Source organism: Babylonia areolata, chromosome 35, assembly GCF_041734735.1.
Source record: "Babylonia areolata isolate BAREFJ2019XMU chromosome 35, ASM4173473v1, whole genome shotgun sequence".
Classification (NCBI taxonomy): domain Eukaryota; kingdom Metazoa; phylum Mollusca; class Gastropoda; order Neogastropoda; family Buccinidae; genus Babylonia; species Babylonia areolata.
In genome coordinates, this window is record NC_134910.1 from 19,200,736 (window position 1) to 19,220,557 (window position 19,822).

The 19,822-nt window shown below is 42.4% G+C and overlaps 1 protein-coding gene across 3 annotated transcripts in view; it reads right to left on the bottom strand.

The window, feature by feature from the left end:
- Positions 1–11,340: 11,340 nt before the first annotated feature.
- The window catches only part of LOC143277838 (uncharacterized), a 32,877-nt gene continuing 24,395 nt past the window's right edge, over positions 11,341–19,822 (bottom strand). For all 3 annotated transcript variants that reach the window (XM_076582752.1, XM_076582751.1, XM_076582750.1), the window contains exons 19-21: positions 18,858–18,997; positions 16,872–16,988; positions 11,341–16,071 (exon numbers count right to left, since the gene is read on the bottom strand). In XM_076582752.1, coding sequence (XP_076438867.1) covers positions 15,906–16,071; positions 16,872–16,988; positions 18,858–18,997 — 423 coding nt within the window. In that variant the 3' untranslated portion in view covers positions 11,341–15,905. The remainder of the gene's footprint in view (positions 16,072–16,871; positions 16,989–18,857; positions 18,998–19,822) is intronic.

Sequence of the window (19,822 nt, forward strand, 5' to 3'; positions counted from 1 at the left end):
ATAGACAGATTCCTTTCCATTGATGATTATGCACACTTACCCATTTACTTGGGTATATCTGTGCTCGCTACACTGATGCTTATACAGCCGCTTATTTCTTGTGTCTCGATCTCTTGTCATTGGCATATTTCTGACATCACTTGAGTTGATGGAAGTTTATAATCCCTTTGCACATATATGTATTCATTTTCATAAATTCATCCCTACCTTGCTTTCAGAGGATGACTGCACTCACAAAAACAAAAAACAAACAAACAAAACAAAAACAAACAAAAACAAACAAAAAAGCCTCATTCACGCCTGAATGTATGCTCCTTCACATTTCAGTAGTGGCTGGTCCTTAGGGACCCACACACACACCCTTCACACCCACAGGGCTAAGAATGCCCTCTCTTGGTGCAAGGACGGACAAGGCAGCCCAACTCATTTGCCTGCAACAATCACCCATAAGGCTGCAGATGCAAAAGGAGGGATGAGGCAGTCCAACTTAGAGGTGCCACTCCGGACATCATCATCTTCTTCGTTCGTGGGCTGCAACTCCCACGTTCACTCGTATGTACACTACATCGTTGGTGGACAGCACGGGGGGCAGGAGTGAGTGTGAAGTGCTGTGTCGGCGAAAGTAACTACAGCTTCAAGTATATGCAGTTGGCCATACTAAAAACGTATGTCAGATCAGTGCTTTGATGTAAATAGCCAGTACAACACATCTTGAGCCACTTACCTCCCTGCCCCGCCCCACTCCATCCCAGACTCAGTGCGCACCACACACAGCCAGAGGCCTGTCATGGATCTGGTCCCCTTTCTCACTAAAGAACCTTCAGCAAAAATTTTCCCCATGGAAACCCTCTTCTATTTGGGAATTCCACCACAGAATGAGACTCAGTGACCTGTGGGCACATGAAATGCACTTCCACAGCCTGATCCAACCCAGCCATTGACTGCCGACAACTTTCTGCAGGTTGCTCCAACATGCCACACTCAGGTAGAGAAGCCACCAAGCCTTCCGTATGCCCCTTCGTGATGGTACCTACCTGGGCAATTACACAACCCTGTCCCAGAGACACCAGGGACATTGTCTTTTGTTGCCAAATGTCTGCCATTCTATGCATAGGCAACATACCAGTGCTGTCATTTTTTTTGGCAACGACAAAAAAGTGGGGGGTGGGGGGGAGTGCCCATCGCCTGTCAGCTCACATGGAGGAGCTCTACAGATCTGGCTGTCATGCCTAAGGCAAGCCCAACACGCCGACCTACCTATGTCTCGTGCCACAGTTTCCTTCAAACACAAAAATCACTTCCATTATCGGCCCACATCCGTTGTGGAATCATCAGATCAAACCACATGCGCACCTCCTTGCATTGACACTCAACCGCGCTCAAATGAGACAACCCTATAAGAGTACGTGTTTCCTTCCCTTCGTTTGATTCGAAGGGCTCTCAGTAAAGTGTGGATTCAACCCACCGACCCGATTTTCTTTGCGCTACATTTATCAGCGCAGCTGTGGTCCACAGACCTCCCCCACAATACAGCTGCAGACCTCTGTCTTCTTTGCCCGTACCAATATCCTTAGGCCACACAGTACACTCTACTTTCGTCGAATTCTACTTGAGGGACACCTATCGTTTTAGGGATGATGGCTCATCGACTTCTACCAGAGAGATGTCGCATGCCTGCGGGATGATGGCGCAAGAGGCATCGCTTCTGTGGTAGTTGCACAACAGGCCATCACAGCACACAGACAGTAGAACAGGCAAGCCCTCCACCTTGTCGCGCTATTCTGCACTAGTTGGGTCACGGTTAAGTATGTGTAATTAAAAAGAAATTTTCTATCTAAAATTACATTTAAATAACATACTTACCGTGACCCAAATTTAAGACCCTCCCGTCCTCCCCGCTTCCTGTTCTCCCTGCTCGCTGCGCTGGTGATGGCATATTGCCATCAAAAGAGGGCGCTAGCCAGCGGGACAAAGGGGAGGTTACCTACTTCCGGGAGGTTATCGGCCATAGTTTCGTTTTCTCCGCATAGGCGGATAGTAGTTTGCACAGGACAGGAATGTCAGACCCCTGCCGGAGTCTGCACTAGTTGGGTCACGGTAAGTATGTTATTTAAACGTAATTTTAGATAGAAAATTTCCGATTATACTCCATGTTTGGCGATACATATACTTAACATGTCAAACTCAAATGCCCGCCTGTCCGTCCCCACATCTTTGCAGTGGTTCTCATGGGGCATTTTTCTCGATGGCCACGGAATGATTCAGCGCTTGTACCTTTTAGAGGCGTTTGATTGGCTGAGAGCGAAATTTGGCCAAGCAGAGCAAACCAATAGACCTAGTTTGCATCAGTTTGACATGATAAGTATATGTATCACCAAAAATGGAGTATAATACAAACTACTCCTATTGACGGATTCTGATTTTGTAGTCACTGTTTTATGTAATATAGCTGTTGAATATTCAAATTCTCTGGACGTTGGTGTATTAAAAATTGGTTTAAGCTGTATTGTCAGGACTTGAAATAACACCAAGTTTTGTCAGACCAGTTCATGGAAGATGTACAGTCTTCACAGATCCCTCTTGGCAGAATCAGGCACTGTGCTTCTGATCCACTGTTCCAGTCTCAGCAATGTGTTGTTGGTGTTGTGTCCTTTGGGAAGGGCACTTTACTCCAATTTTCGTCACTCCACGTAGGCGTGAATGGATGTCTGACTCGGGTCAAGGAAGGTTAGAGCAGAAAAAGGGGAGAACTGGGCCCCCCTTCGTACACCAAGCCACCCCCGAAAACGGAGTATGGCTGCCTGCATGGTGGGGTAAAAACAGTCATGCACATAAAAGCCCACTTGTGCATGTACAAGTGAACATAGGAGCTGCAGCCCAGGAACAAACAAGTAGAAGAAGAATACACCAAGCCATAAACACAGTGGGTGTTCATTCATTGTCCCTATGGCCAAAAATATATATTGGACCTTTGACCCTCTTTTTTTTTCTTTTTTTTTTTTTATATAAAGTCTTCATTAGACTATTTTCTTCATTTCTTCTCATGAAAATGGATTTTTCAACAGAATGTTACCAGAGACAGGTCTCTTGTTGCTGTGGGTTATTTTACCTGCACAAACACTGACTGGAACCCCCCTTTTTCTGTTTTTGTTTTTTGTTGTTGTTTTTTATTAATCAGATTTGGTGTACCATGTAAGAATCAGTCCATATGCTTTGACACCTCCCTGAAACAGACATGAGCAAATCTCTCCTTCAAGTCAGAGCCTTCTTTTTCTTTATAGTTTTTTTTTTTTTTTTTTTTGTATGATTTATTTTCCTGCATAGTTTGCAAAACATAAAAGATGTCTTAAGGTAACTTAGCTTATGTGTGTGAGTGTAATGTATGTTTACCCAGACATTTACACAGTCTGGAAGGGTTCACTTCCACTGAAGTGGTTTGGTCATGTCACACGCTCCTCTGGTCTTGCTAAAACAATCTTACAAGGCACAGTGAGGGGAGGAAGAAGAAGAGGCAGACAAAGGAAGAGATGAGAGGACAACATCCGAGAGTGGACAGGCATGGAGCTGAGAGACACCCTGAGAGCGGCCGAGAGACGCGAGGACTGGAGAAAGGTGGTTGACAAAGCTTCAAAGGCGCCCCAAAGGATTCGGAATCTGAGGGATCGGTGACGGTGACGGAAGGGTTACTAAAGAAAAGTGGCTGCCACATACTTGTATGTAAGGCTGGTTGGTTATCTTTTTTTTTTTTCTTTTTTTTTTTCTTTTTCGTATTGTCCAAAACAAAAACAAAAAATCATGGCTGCCCTACCTAGCATGAATGTGGAATGTGTACAGCAAGTTGTACTGATTTTTATATGACAAGTACAGGACTTTGCCTTTGAGACTGTGTTACTTCATGGCCAATTAAAAAAAAGTATGAAACATTAATGCATTGGTGTGATCTTATTGAATTAAAGTTTTCTTTCCTCTTCCTTTAACAAAAATAATTTGGATGGAAATATTTGACTCCATACACACACGCCGCGCGCGCACTGACACGCCAAAACACACACTAATCCACACTCACATTGAAGCACACACACATATGAACGCGCGCATGCGCTCACACACACACACACACACACACAGGCATCCATATTGTGTGTGTGTGTGACTGAATGAAATAAAGGATGGTGAAGGGTCCAGAGAGGGAAGGTGTAGTGGTGCAGACAGCTGTGCTATCTACGTGGAGGTTGCTCAGCGACGGGGGTTTCCACAATGCCCTTTGATATGTGTCGGTCCCCTCAGCATTGCTGGACTTTGACCCCCAACACCCCTTCCACTCTGGCTCCATCCTTTCTGCCATCCCCAGACCTTGTAAAAGGAGGGGTGGGTTAAGTAGCAAGTTTACGATACAGGAGGTGGTATTGGTGGAGGGGAGAAAGAGAAAGTGAGTGAGAGGGTACGAACGAATAAGAGGGGGGGGGCGGGGGAAGGAGGGGGGGTGAGGAGGATTGTGGAGGTCATGTTTGTGTTGACTTGGCATTAGCTGAAAAGCTCTGGTGACAGTAAATACTAATCAGAACAAAATGGTGCAAAAACAGATGAAATGGAACAGGAAAAAACCCAACAACCCCCCGCCCCCCCCCCCCCCCAAAAAAAACAACAACAACAACAACAAACAAACAAAAAAACCCAGAACTGAAACAACACAAACTAATAAGAGATATGCGACACTTTGGCACTTTGTCATTAGCTTAAGAGTACATGTGACAGGGGGGTAATTTGCCTTTTTTTTCACTGAGTCGTTCGTCTCCAAGGTTTGAACAGCACACAGAAAGCAAAGTACAGATAATAATAAATATTTACGCATGTAACATCGACACACATCATATCAATACAAACACATACTAAATTACATATAAATCATGTAATAAATATTTACGCATGTAACATCAAAACCCATCATATTTCAGTTTCAGTAGCTCAAGAAGGCGTCACTGCGTTCGGACAAAACCATATACGCTACACCACATCTGCCAAGCAGATGCCTGACCAGCAGCGTAACCCAACGCGCTTAGTCAGGCCTTGAGAAAAAAAAAACACACACACAAAAAAAACGGGGGAATAAATAATAGATAAGCTTACATAAATAAATAAATAAATAATTATTATAATATAGAAAAAGGTAGTAGTAATAATAATAATAATAATAAAATGATAATAATAGAAATAAATAAATAAGACAACAATGGTGATAAACAAGCAAATAAATGTAAAACATGAAGACACACATTCACACATACACCCACACATTCATGACAGATATGCACCAAACATGCAGTTTCACAGATATGAAAGCACAGTCAAATACATATAAACGTACATGAGCTCACACACACACACACACACACACACACCACACATTACCTTGTACCTCCTCTACCCCCCTCCTCCACACACTCATTTCTAGTCTACGTATCGCAGTTTCCACGGCACACACACACACACACACACACTCACAGAGATGAACACTTACTTGTACAAGCACACACACATACGCCCATATCTCCCACCCCCTACCCCACACACATATATACAAAGATATATATATATATATATACGTTCCAATATCCTGTTTCTCCCACAGTGTAGGCTTGCATACATTCACATACCTCATCCTCTACCCCCCCTCCCCCCCCGCACCCCCTCCCCCCTCCCCTCACACACACACACACGCACACACACACACACACACACACACAGAGAGAACTCTCTTGACACTTGTGTACACTTACACTCTCACGCATGCACAAATGCACTCAAAAGCACAGACCCACACATACACACAAACACACACATACACACACGCACAGAGGCTGCCACTGATTGGCCGCAAGAGGGATGGGAAAAGATCTCTGATGCCAAGAACGTGGCGTCTAGTGTGTTGCTCAGTCTATTGTATTTGGAAAAGCCCACAGAGACTCTGTTCCGTTTTGAAGAAATTTGCGCAATGTTGGTTTGGAAATGATGCCGATATTTGTTTGATTTGCAAAGCATCGTGCTCTACCTTTCATGTTAGACTTGCGGCCACTCCCTCTCTCTGCTTTTATTTCTTTGAGGCGATCGATGGTGTGATGGCCTTGTACCTGTTCTTTTTGATATTCTTTGACTTTTCTGAGGATTTCCGATTTTCCTAGATGTAGGCCGCTCGTTGGTGTTGCGTTACCAGCAAGTCTGTCAGCTCGCTCATTTCCCTTAACACCTGCATGTCCCGGGCAGTATGACCATGTGAGTTTTTTTAATCTGAAAGTTGCGCATTGCCTTATGCCACTCTGGGCTTCCCATTCCGTTTTCAATTTTCTGTATGCGATTCATTGAGTCGGTTAGAATCATGGCATGTTGGTTTCCGGGCGTATGGATGGACGATAGCCACTGGAGGGCATGTGTCGCAGCTTCAGCTTCCATCGTTAGGCAGCATTCTCTTCCCAAATTGTTTTTCCATTTTGTTTCGCAGTGAATCCCCAACCAGACTGGTCTTTGGTGACTGAGCCATCTGTGTATATGATAATGTCCTCTTCTTTACTGTTTTCTTCTATGAGTAGCTTCACTTCCGCATCAGTTTTGCCCTCTGGCCATTCCCGACAGTGTCTTCCTAGAGTGGGTGAAATGGCTGTGTTGAATAGATGGTTGAGGTTTTCGGGGTTTTTCTCCCATTCTTTTGTTTCTTTCAGGTCTTGTAGTCGGCATACTAGCTCGATTGTGTCTTCTGCTTGCCCCATCCATGATCTTCCTCGTCCTAGACGGCTGCCTTTTGGTTCTTTGACTGCAGTTTTCTAATGCTTTGAAGTAGGTCTTGACCTGTTCTAACTTGTATCTGGCCTGCACTGAAGGAAGGTCAAGCAGGTATCGCATGTTTTCTGTGGGCGTGTCTTTTGTTGTTCCAAGGATCAGCCTCATAGCTTCATTTTGTACTCTTTCTAATTTTAGGAGGTTGCTTTGAGACGGTGTTGTTAGCCCAAGTCCGTAGTCGATCACACTGAGGACGAGTGATTGGTATAGCAGGAAGAGGTGGCGTTGTTCAATACCTTTGGTTGCCATTGCTTTTAAGACTGAAAGGCCCTTTTTGCATTTGAGAACAGTATTTTCTGTATGTTTTCTGAAGGTCAGCATCCTGTCGAAGTGTATTCCTAGGTAGCGTAGGCATTCAGTTTTCTCGATTTGAATCCCATCGAATGACACAGAAGGTGGTGATTTGCTCGCGGTTTTGTTGTTGAGGGTACACAGCAAAGTTTGGGCTTTCGCTGGATTGATGGAAGATCCTGTGTCTTTGCACCACTGAGCAATATTGTTTAGTTGTTTCTGGACGGCTTTAATTCTTTCCTGAGCATCTTTCGAAGTTTTGAAGACCAGGCCATCATCCGCAAGGGTAAGCACCCGAGCTATTCCATTGTTGTTTAAGTCTGCAAGGCCCTTCGTGTAGACATTGTAGAGGACAGGAGAGAGCGGAGACCCTTGTGGCAGTCCCATGGATAGTTTAGAAGGTGCAGACATCCAATCTCCGAGGCGTAGGACGACGGTTCTTTCCTGAAGCACTGCTGCTATCCATCTTGTCAGTGTCAAACTTACTCCATACCTTAGTAGCAGCTCCATGAGGTGCGCAAACTGGACTTTATTGTAGGCATCTTCAAGGTCGATTGCTACTGCCAGTGTTTCTTCTTTTCTTTGAAATCCTTCATACACCTCATATGCAAAAGCAGCTGCATTTTCCCATGTGGACTTGCCTGTTCTGTAACCACCTTGATTTGAAGGGAGAATGTGCCTGTGTTCAAGATCCCTTGCAAGTTTCCTGGCTATCATGCGTTCCATGAGCTTTCCGGCAATGTTTTGCATGGTTAGGATCCGGCAGCCGCTTACCTGACGATGGTCCTTTCCTGGTTTTGGTATGGGTTTTAAGAAGCTGTGTGTCCAGTCCTCCGGCACATGTCCATTGTGGAAACTGTTTTGATATAGATTGAAAAGTTTGCTTCTGTCTTCTTCCGATAGCTCCTTGATGTCTGAGTAACGAACTTTGTCTGGGCCAGGAGCCGATTCTTTCTTGCATTTAGCTATTGCCTCGTTTAGATCATCTATTGTTAAGTCATTATCAGGTCCAGTTTGCATAAGGGTTTGGTTTAACACCTCAACATATTTCTTTTTCTCATCTAAGTTTCTTTGATTGCTCTGTTGTATGAAACGTTTGAGCGGGGCAGATCCTTTTTCTTCGTTTGTCTTAAGCTTGGTTCCGTCAGTGTCTAACATGTCTGGGGTTGTTGTTGTGCACGTTTTCCCTTCCATGCGACAATAAAATTGCCAGAACTCTGTCAATGTTGTGTCACAACTGAGTGCCTCGCAAAACTGTTTCCATTTGTCAAGTTTGGCCTCTTGAGCAATGACGTCAAACTGGTTAGTTTTTTCTTTCATTTTTGTTTCAGTATCTTTGTCTGGAGATGGTTTTGTTTTTTCTTTTTGCCAAAGTTTGACAGCCGCATGTTTTTCTATCCAGGCTCTCTGTGTGCCGGTATTCCACCATGGGGGCTGAATAGTTTGCATCCTGTTCAGTGCCACTCTTTTGTTTCTTCTGCGTCTTAATTTTTCGATGACGGTTGTCTCTTTGGTTTCATACTGAAATGGATCACGCAGTTTCATACAGGGTTTATCTGACAGTTTCTGTAGACTGAAAGCTACCGGGAGGTGGTCGCTGCCTTGGTATGGAAGCGTCTCTGCATTCATTACTGCTCTGAATTTTGGAGATGTTAGAGCGATGTCGATCACACTGTCACTGTCCCCTTGTCTTGTTCCAAGGCGAGTTGGGAATGTGGTTGTTAAAGGGCTAAGAAGAATTTCCCCTATCATTCCTTCAAGTGCGAGTCCTTGTGGGTTGGTGTTCCGCTGGTCCCATAACTTCGATCTTGCATTAAGGTCTCCACAGATAATGACTGAGACTCCAAGTTCGTTCTCTATTTCCTCTAAAAAGGCCCAATCCTCTTTTGTTGTGCAGGTTGATGATCGCGATGCTTTTGTGAACTCCGTCAGCTTTTTCAAGACGCTCCCCTACTAATTCACATGAGTTGCTACACCATTTCTCTAGATTTATGGTGGAAACTTTGTTTTTTAGGTTTTTGTTCAGTATGATTGCTACAGTATGATTGCTACCCCTCTTCCTTCATTCCTTTGAAAGACTGTGAAATTCTCAAAATGTATTGGTCTGTCTGCACTTGTCCTGGTCTCTTGGAGACATAGAATGTCAAAATCATATGCCAATTTCTCAATAGTTGAGATTCTCATTCTTGCGCTGGAACAATTCCAACTGCCGATTCTAAAGAATTTCTTTGACAGCCGCTCTGCTTTTGTCATTCTGCTACCTAAGCACAATCTTTTCCCACGCCTGTTTTGGGGTTTTGGGGATCTGAATTTATGTCTCGTGCTATGCAGCTGATCCCTGAGGTGCACGCGAGACAGGGTTTTTTTTTTGTATCCATTGAAGGGTGTTCTATGTGGTGAGGGAAAATATTCGGTTGCCCCGACAGAGCCTCTTATCAGGGAAGGGCAATGGATGTCCATCTGTGTGGAGTCCGTCATGCTGGTGTCGCCCTAAGGCCAGACTGCATACAGTTAGTGACTGTTTAATCCAACAGCCATTCATCCCATTGGTACTGTATGAAATTGAAAGCCGTGGGATTGGGGATTTTTGTCCGGTTGTCTCCTCTTAATCAGTGGAAGGGTGCATCTGGGTATTGTTGCGTAGCTGATTCTATTTTGCAGAAAAATAAAGGTTCTTCTGAAATATTCTTCTTTGATAACCCCACTGCCAATTCATTGATGAAAAAGGAAAACAGCTGTGGGCTTAGCATACAACCTTGTTTAACCCCTCTTGGACACTGAAAAAAGTCTGAGAAATACCTTTGTCACTAACACATACAAGTACAGAATCGTAGATGCTTTTAACAGCCGTGTAAAACTTCCCATGTACCACACACTTTCTTAGAGTACTCCACAGGATGTTTCTGTTCACAGGATCAAATGCTTTTTTGAAGTCTACAATGCTACGTATAACTTAGTCTAACGTAAAAGATGCTTTTGAACTAAAGCGTACATGGCAAATATATGGTCGACAGTACTATATAACCTGTTCTAAAGCCCACCTGTTTCTGAATGTTTTTTTTCTTCAAATTCTGACCATTTTAAAAAAAATCTTTGATTTAAGATGTGTGTATACACCTTCCGAAATGTACTTGTCAAGGCTACTCTGTAATTGTTCGGGTTGTTTGTGTCTCCCTTTTTATGTATATGCACAATAATGGATTTTGCCCAGTCCAACGGAAATGTTCCACTTTAAAATAATTTGTTAAATTGAGTGACTAGGAATTTCATAACATTACTGTTTGCATTTTTTAGCATTTCGACGATAATATGTAATCTGGGCCTTCACTTTGTGGGTTTTTATACTCGTTACGATTTCCTGTTCTGAAATTGGGTCATTGAATAGAGGTTCTTCTTCCACATCTGCTGAGATGAGAGAGAGAGATCACGGTTGATGCACTGGATGGGAGGGAGGATGGTGAAGGGACATCGCGGAAGTGATGTTGACTGCTAGTGGAAGGGTGGGGGTGGGGGGTGGGGTTGCCCTTGGTGACTGACTGCAGACAGGCCTCAATGGCTGTTATGTAACACTTTCGTCCAGAGAACCTGTCACCACACGAGCAGCGTGAAAACTCTCCACTGTGTTTTTGTGGACCAGTTGTTGTTTTTTCTTTCCTCAAAAGTCGCATTGAAATCTATGTTAGCGTACTGGCGCGCTCAAAGTCAAAATGGTGTACAAATTACGTCAAACTTGTACTGGTAAACAAGTCTCATGTCACCCTGGTACTGAATGTCACCCCAACACAAAATGTCACTCTAATCCAGAATGTTCGTCATCCTGGAACTGTAGTTCAGAAAAGAAAAAATAATTCAATTTCTTTCTTTTTTGAAAAAAAGAGGGCAAAGGGACCAGCAAGGCAAACAAGAAAGGAAGAGATGGCAGAAAATGAAGGACAAGGCCAGGAACAAAGAGAGGAAGAGATGGCAGAAAATGAAGGACAAAGCCAGAAACAAAGAGATTCTCTGAGGTCTGCTAGTACTGTTGTCAATGAACCTGGGTATGACTGTAAAGAGAACTCTGAATGAGCGGCACAGCTGACAGGAGTAACGCCAGATGATGGGGCAACAAAAAACAAACAAATAAATGACGAAAAAATGGACAACAAACAAACCAATAAGGTCAGGTTCCATTCATCTTCAACACAGGCAACAAAGTACAACTGCCCCTGATGTTCATAAGCTTCTTCCAACATTGCAAAATGTTTATTATATTAAAAGTGTACAAAGGCCAGGGGTGTCCAATTCTCCAGTCACAAAATCATACAAGACAGCCCTTCAGTTTTTAAAATGAATCAATCATGGCACAGTTCAGCCGACAAAACTATGACTCAACACATACAACGCTCATGTTTTATTGGATCTCTTCACAAAAAACAACAAAAAGTCAACCACCTCACATATCTATCACTCTCCTCTTTTATTTATTTATTGAGGATTGTATTCACAAACATGCTCTCAGAATTACTCATTGATTCCAGTCTATTCAAACAAAAGTGACAAAAAAAGAAAGAAACTATGTACATGTAAAGCATGCATATATATATATATATATATATATACATGTAAATATGATGCAATGGATGGTAAAACCCATCTAGTACTGTGACAAACAGACGACAGCTCTGTGACCAGTTACATGACCCGACGAATCATAGTGTTGGTTCACAGGATACTCCTGCTGTCTTGGAGAGGGTTGCATAATCCTTCTGCTGTTGGTTTCAACCACTCAAGCTGCCATTCAAGACAACTGTGTCCATGTGTGTGTGGGGAAATCGTTGTACTGGTTCATGACTGTCAGTGTAGACAGATGTACAGTGTAAGTGTTCTCCATGTGTGTGTGTGATGGTGTGGTGTTTGTGTTTAAGAGCATGTGTACTCATATGTGCGTATGCATGTGTACTTGTGTGCACATGTAATGAAAGGACATGTGCATGTGTAAGTATGTGTGCACGCTCATAAAAGCATGTGTGCATGCTTAAGTGTGTGTTTGATTTGATGATCACACATGTGTGTGGGCCCTAGATTACACCTGTCAACTGCATGATCATGTTCATTCTACAAAAACACACAAACATATACATATAAAACGGCTGTAAGAATGTGCACTTTAAAACTTGGACAATATAGATCTACCTTCTGGTTCATTAAAAAAAAGGAAAAAAAAGAAGAAGAAAGAAATCTTTAATGTTTTAATTCTTTTTTTTCCCCAGATCACAGAGTTCAATTTTACAATAAACTGGCTTGGGTTTTATAAGCGGGGCACTTAAACATGATCGTTTGTGTAAATAATCCCTTTTCACAAAAAGACATACATTCATACACACAGATGCAGAGACAGTGGGGAGAAAGACAGGATCTCTTTCACAAAGAAACCTTTAGAGGCAGAGACACATAATGACAAGGTTCAATCACAGAGTTCCCGCAGATGTGACGAAAATTCCTTTCTTTTCTGGAGAACGTTTCCAGACAAGACCGAGAATTTTCCATACACACACCTAACTACCCACTAAGAAGTCTTCAGTAGTTTTCAATCCCACAAATGTCCATTTTCAGCAGTTTTAGGACTTCTATCAGTAGTACTTAACTTGAAACTACTGTGGTCAATGCACTGACACACACGCACTGCATGAGACAGTGAAAAGAGAAGGAGAGAGAATTCATAATCTAACTGCAAGGCCATCAACCTATATGCAAGAGGTCAAGAACAAAAAATCAATTTTGTCAGCAACTGTGAATGGAAGGTTTATTTTGCCAGGAGCTTCATTTTTAACTGAAGGCTCACGATCTGCTTTCTTTTTTGCCTGGGCTGACTTTGGTACAGTTGCTGCACTGATGTGCTGTCGGTTGTCATGAGTCCACCATGTGCAACACTAAAATCACACCTGCAAATCATACAGAGTATATAAACTCTGTGTGTTTCCCGCTCACTTTGAGGACAGTATATGTCTCTAATTACTTAGAAGTTTTGTCCAGACTTCTTCTTCTTGAAAGACAAATGCATTTTCCTGTTTTCACTGTCATTTGTCTTTACTATCAGTCTCATGTATGCACTTTGTTTTCTTGGTTGCCATCTTGAGTGCCAGAAGTGAATGTTTTTGTAACCATGGTTATACACAGAGCAGCTGTGCAAAAGACCATTATTCGTAAATATTTTCCATGAAATGAAAACCGTATTTTTAAATCTGTGACTGTAGTCCTGTAATTATTATTATTTTTTTTTTTAAATCACCAATTTTTATATAAATTATGGAAAAATTGTAATGGTAGGCAGGTCTGCATTCACAGCTAAACTGAAACTAAATTTGTATGCAACACCACTGACAAAAGAGATTGGTGGATATCCTGGTATCCATGTTCAATTTTCAAAATTTGTTTTTTCAACAACAACAACAAAAAAATGCATCAAGCTCTTTGCTGGATGGTACTTGTCAAGAGGTATTAATGAAACTTCCAGACCCTGAAGAGCATAACATATTTCCCCCAGACTTTTTCAGCCCTAGAAATGGTTCTCTCGTTTTTCCAAAACTTTTCCAGACTTCCGTGATTGTACAAACCCTTCTCTAGAACAGAGACACACATAAAAACACATACAGTCACAGAGCATTTAGCATCACTTGTTCCCCCTGTACAACCCAGCTTATATAAAAAAATTCCAGGTAATTTGTGTCATAACCACAATGTTACAACATACATGCCACCACTGATAATAATTAATAATGTCCTCACAATTATTTTGTTTCTTATGCCAACACCGAAAATAATGAGCAATGTTCTCACAATTATTATTATTTTTTATTGTGCCAGCTAGATGACCAAGAAGGCTTAACATAAGCATTCTGTGCAGAACAAAACAAAAACCATACAGACTTCACAAAAAGTTAAGGAAAAAAAAAAAAGAAAAAAAAAAAAGAAAAAAAAAGAAAAAGCATGATTATTTTCACACACACAAAAAAAAAAAAAAAAAAAAAAAGAAAAAGAAAAAAAGAAAAAAAAAAAGAAAGAAAAAACTGAGACATGATCTATATCCTGCAGGCTGTATATGGTATACTCCTGGCCTATCACTGAAAACACAAATGGCTGTTTCAGGCAAATGTGCAGAATGAACAGCTTAAAAATGTGCTTAAAACGTTTCAGCCAAACGTTAGGGCAGGCAGGCCTAATTGCGAACAATCCAGTCGAAGCGGCCAGCTCAACATGTGTATTGTACAGATATCAGGTCATACATCATTGAAAGCTCTTCTGTTTTTGAAGGCTTTCCTTGATTGCTGCACCAGGAAAAGTTCATCTACTCCTTCTTTTCAAAGTTTTTTCAATGGTTGAAAAAGCAGGGGTACTTGAAGGTAAATGCAAATGGGCAAGTCTAATTGTGAGCGGTGGGTCTAGGTACATGTGGACAATTAAACCAGAAGCCGGTCTTGAACACACTGGACACAAGATATCACTGGAACATCGCACCGGACTGTTGTATTGTTCGTTCTCATCACACATGCACACACAAACACAAACACACATTTTTAAAAAGACACACCCCACACACAAACAAACCCTTTTGAAAGCACTCAGAAACTGTGCAGCATCATTCACAAATAGATGCAGTCAAAATATCCTATGGTCCACTAGCAAGCGACACTATTTGGAAGATACCTGTCAAAACTGACATGCTGATCTGTCATTAATGTGATTTCTTAAATTCTCCCAGCACTGGTAATGCACAATGCATTCAATGTATCCAATCCAATCAGCTATTTTAGACTGTGTCAGAATTCAAGTCATACTACTTGCTTCCCTTGATTTTTAGGATTTTGAGAGCACGTTTGTGAACTTGGTCAGCAGTGGCACACAAAGAGAAGAGCGAGCATGGAAATATCCAAAAATAGCTGATGTTTGACTGGTTCTTGGAAATCGATACTTATTAGAGTTTCAGAACGAGGGTGAAACAGACGCTAAATTGAGGAATGTTTGCAGTGAAAACCCTTCAAGTGGAGTGGCATATGAACCGTACCGATTACACACTGTTCGCAATAAGGCATACCTACCCTACCACAGTTCAGTGGCTTATAAAAGGTAGCTGTGTTTTCCCATTGTAAAAAACAGAAGCGCATGTGCAAGAAAGCATCTCTAGTTATGAGCAGTGCTCATTACACTGGCTGCTGTTTTCCGGAAATGAAGCATCGTTTCACCATGCCCCTAAGAAGACAACAGTGGTCCTTAACATTTTATGAACCCTGTATGATCATCCCTAACGACAACAATCAATATACATCACAAGAATGTATCGTCTCTGACCACCCATTTCATCACAAATCAGCCAAAAAACAAATCTCTCCTTTCTCTCTCATTCCTGTGACAGTTACTCAGTGAAGATTGGATCCTCTGTGTCTCTCAATCATATGAACAGTTATTCTCCATGTAAACAGTCACTCCCAGTCACGTTCTAGGAATGGAACCTGTTTTCCCATCCACATCTGCTGCACCAAAAGCTGCTGCTTTCCCATTTATGCCAGTCACACAGGTCTGTTAGGTTGACTGGGCTTCCCATCAAGTCCTGGGTTTGATTCCAAGCATCGGTGCCTGGTGGTCTGAACTGATTTTTCCCCAAACCCTCAGGTCAACACATGTTCAGACCTCAATCCCTTTCTGAGCTTTCACACATGCAAAAGATCAGCCACACAGACCATGAACAAAGATTCCTTTTCCTGTTCACACCATCACAACCTACTGCCTGCCCCTCTGATGCAGGCGAATTAATAGTAACCCCTGTAGTAGTTGCGGTCGTTGTAGCCATGGCGGTTCTGTCCCCCCCGGTTCCCTTGCCGGTTCTGGTTGTAGTAGCGGTCCTGTGAGTTGTATCCCCCCTGCTGGTAACTGCCCTGTTGGTACCGCCCGTGCTGTCCATGCTGGTTGTCATACCTGTACACACACACACACCACGAATGTACTACAGGATACATAACCAGGATCTCTGAAATCAAATGAATATAGGTTCTTGTTGTTTATAGTCCAGCCAACCGCATAGGGCCATATCAGGACTGTCAAACCAGACAAACGCTCAACCGCATCATCACAAAACTGTCACATCTACACAAAAAAACAACAACCATGAAGACAAGGCCACAAAACACAGTTCATGACACTGTATCCCAATCATTTAGTTTCTTAGGGCAAATCAGATGAGGCCATGCTGAGGATGCAAGCCATTCTGTTTAATTTATCATCCCCAGATTACAAAAAATCGTAAAAAAGGAAAAAAACAATACTTCAAAGCCAAACAAAAAATACATAAAAAAGGCCATGTAGGCACATAACACTGCAGAATGGGCAGCTAGTGCCCATCCCAGTGTTTACATCTCACTACCAAATCGCCAGAGAAAAACAGCACAGACAGTGCATCACAGACTGTGGAAAAGAGAAAACAGTGTCAAGGCTTGCTTTAAAAAAGATAGGGGAATGGATTGGGAAGACAGAATTTCCACAAGGTGGGAATGCTATTCATACTGAAACATCCCTAGGATCCCCACGGTGGGCGAAAAAATGTAGGCAATAACTGACAAACGGTATAACTATTACCCGAGAAGTGTTCGCAGAACAGACGTTTGACAGTGTAAAAGTAGGCTGACTCACATGACGGATTCAGAACAACTGAAGCCACTGTGGGCAACCCCTCCCCCCCACTCTCCCCCTCCCACCCCCCAAAGCTAACACCAACTGACCTCTGGTCTCGATGTCTGTCATACTGGTAGTGACGATTATAGCTGTCCCGGTCACGATCACGGTAGTCCCGCCTGTAGTCCCTGTGGTCAGAATAGTCTCTGCTGCGGTCATAGGACCTGCACACACAGACATGGTCACTGTGAACAAGATACACAACAGTTCACACACAGACATGGTCACTGTGAACAAGATACACAACAGTTCACACACAGACATGGTCACTGTGAACAACATACACAACAGTCCACACACAGACATGGTCACTGTGAACAACATACACACCAGTTCACACACAGACATGGTCACTGTGAACAACACACAAAAGTCCACACACAGACATGGTCCCTCACGTGAACAACATACACAAACAGTTCACACACAGACATGGTCACTGTGAAGCAACATACCACAACAGTTCACACACAGACCTGGTCACTGTGAACAACATACACAAACAGTTCACACACAGACATGGTCACTGTGAACAACATACACAACAGTTCACACACAGACATGGTCACTGTGAACAACATACACAACAGTTCACACACAGACATGGTCACTGTGAACAACATACACAACAGTTCACACACAGACATGGTCACTGTGAACAACATACACAACAGTCCACACACAGACATGGTCACTGTGAACAACATACACAACAGTTCACACACAGACATGGTCACTGTGAACAACATACACAACAGTCCACACACAGACATGGTCACTGTGAACAACATTCACAACAGTCACACACAGACATGGTCACTGTGAACAACATACACAACAGTTCACACACAGACATGGTCACTGTGAACAACATTCACAACAGTCCACACACAGACATGGTCACTGTGAACAACATACACAACAGTTCACACACAGACATGGTCACTGTGAACAACATACACAACAGTCACACACAGACATGGTCACTGTGAACAACATACACAACAGTTCACACACAGACATGGTCACTGTGAACAACATACACAACAGTTCACACACAGACATGGTCACTGTGAACAACATACACAACAGTTCACACACAGACATGGTCACTGTGAACAACATACACAACAGTCCACACACAGACATGGTCACTGTGAACAACATACACAACAGTTCACACACAGACATGGTCACTGTGAACAACATTCACAACAGTCCACACACAGACATGGTCACTGTGAACAACATACACAACAGTTCACACACAGACATGGTCACTGTGAACAACATTCACAACAGTTTGTTTACATTAGTGTTGGTTGATTTGACTTACAATTTGAGGGTTCTTGGAACCAACTGCCAAAGAAGAAAATATATCAATAAAGTTTAGAAATTACTGAATTATTTTTTTCTTTTTTAACAGCAAAGTTTAAGTGGACTGGTAAAAAAGTTAATGCTACTGGATCATTCTCAATGATCTTTCCAATGAAGTTGATAATTTCAAGTACTTTCATGAGTATGGCTGCCAAAATTGCAAGGTAAAAAAGGCCAGGCACATAAAATACAACTCACAGATTGAAGTGAATGTGGGAATTGCAGCCCAGGAGCAGGAAAAAAACAATAAAAATACCAAAAAACAAAAATGGTCTGGTGACCCTGCTGAACAGGGAGGGGCAGAGGTGGGGGATCAACATCCTCAACGTCTCTGTTGCTAAAACAGCCTTTACGACCCAGTCACTTTCTAAAATAAGCAGAGCTGGTCAAACCAGTTTAATGACAAGTATGGGTATGTACACATCACTCTTTTCAGAATACTGCTCTAGGAGCTTTACACCCTACACAATACATTCAATATTCTGCAACACAAATTACATCAATATTACACACATCCACACCAGAATTCACCTATATTGGTACACGACATGCACACATACATATATTTGTACAAATATCCAAATTAAACAAAGTATCCCACCCCACCCCTGTGCTGACCCCTGTCCCCAGCACTGCTGTGTCAGGGGAAACCAGACCTGTCTCTGTGGTCGTAGTCCCGGGAGTGTTGCCGATCTCTGTCTGAGGAGGAGTATGGGCGGGGAGGGTGCTGACTGCTGCCTGACCCCCCTCTTCCCTTGTCTGGTGGTGCTGATGGTGCTGGTCTCTTCTCCTCCCTCTGCACACACCAACCTTTCTTGACGTCCCCATCATGAAGTTCACTTTAACCACCCACTGGCAAAAAAACCCTTAGTTTAAGGTCAACTTGTTCAGGTCTTGAGCACTGAAGGGAGACACCAGCAGCATGTCAAGTAAAGAAATGATCTAGGTCTCAGTTTTTTTTTAAAGGAAAAATCCAAGGACGCTTGAAAATTCTGCAATGTGCACGACGGTCTCAGCATCCCTGAATCATGCATGCTCGGATATTGACATCCTTTCACTAATATCTCCCAAAATGTTTTGTATCAACTGATCTGTTTATATTTATAATGAAGCATGCTCTGATGATAACCCTTCCTACCCCAGCACATACACACATAAAAAAAAACCCCAAAAAACCACACACACAAGTTAGTTTTTTTTACAGAAAGAAAACAAAGATCTTTGAAACCAGGAAAAACTGTCATCTTCAGCGATGATTGAATAGATGGTTAGAATATAACTGGTTTGAAGACAGGGCTGTTTGACAAGTGCAACAACTGAAAGGGAGAGAATGGAAGAGTTAGACTGACATAAAAATAAAACAGAACTGACAGTGATAATCTCTACCACCACCTCCATCCTTCTGCTTAAAAATCTCACTCTTCAGATGCCAACAGCCACACATGAAAACAAACCTCACACCAGAACAAACAAAATAAATTAATATATGTATCTAGTTCTCTACTCCAATCCCCTGTTAATTTCATCTTTTCTTTAAAGCTTTTTTTTCTTTGCAAGAATGACAGTAACTAAAATACACAACAAATCTCACATAAATTTTCTCTTCAACTATCACACAAAA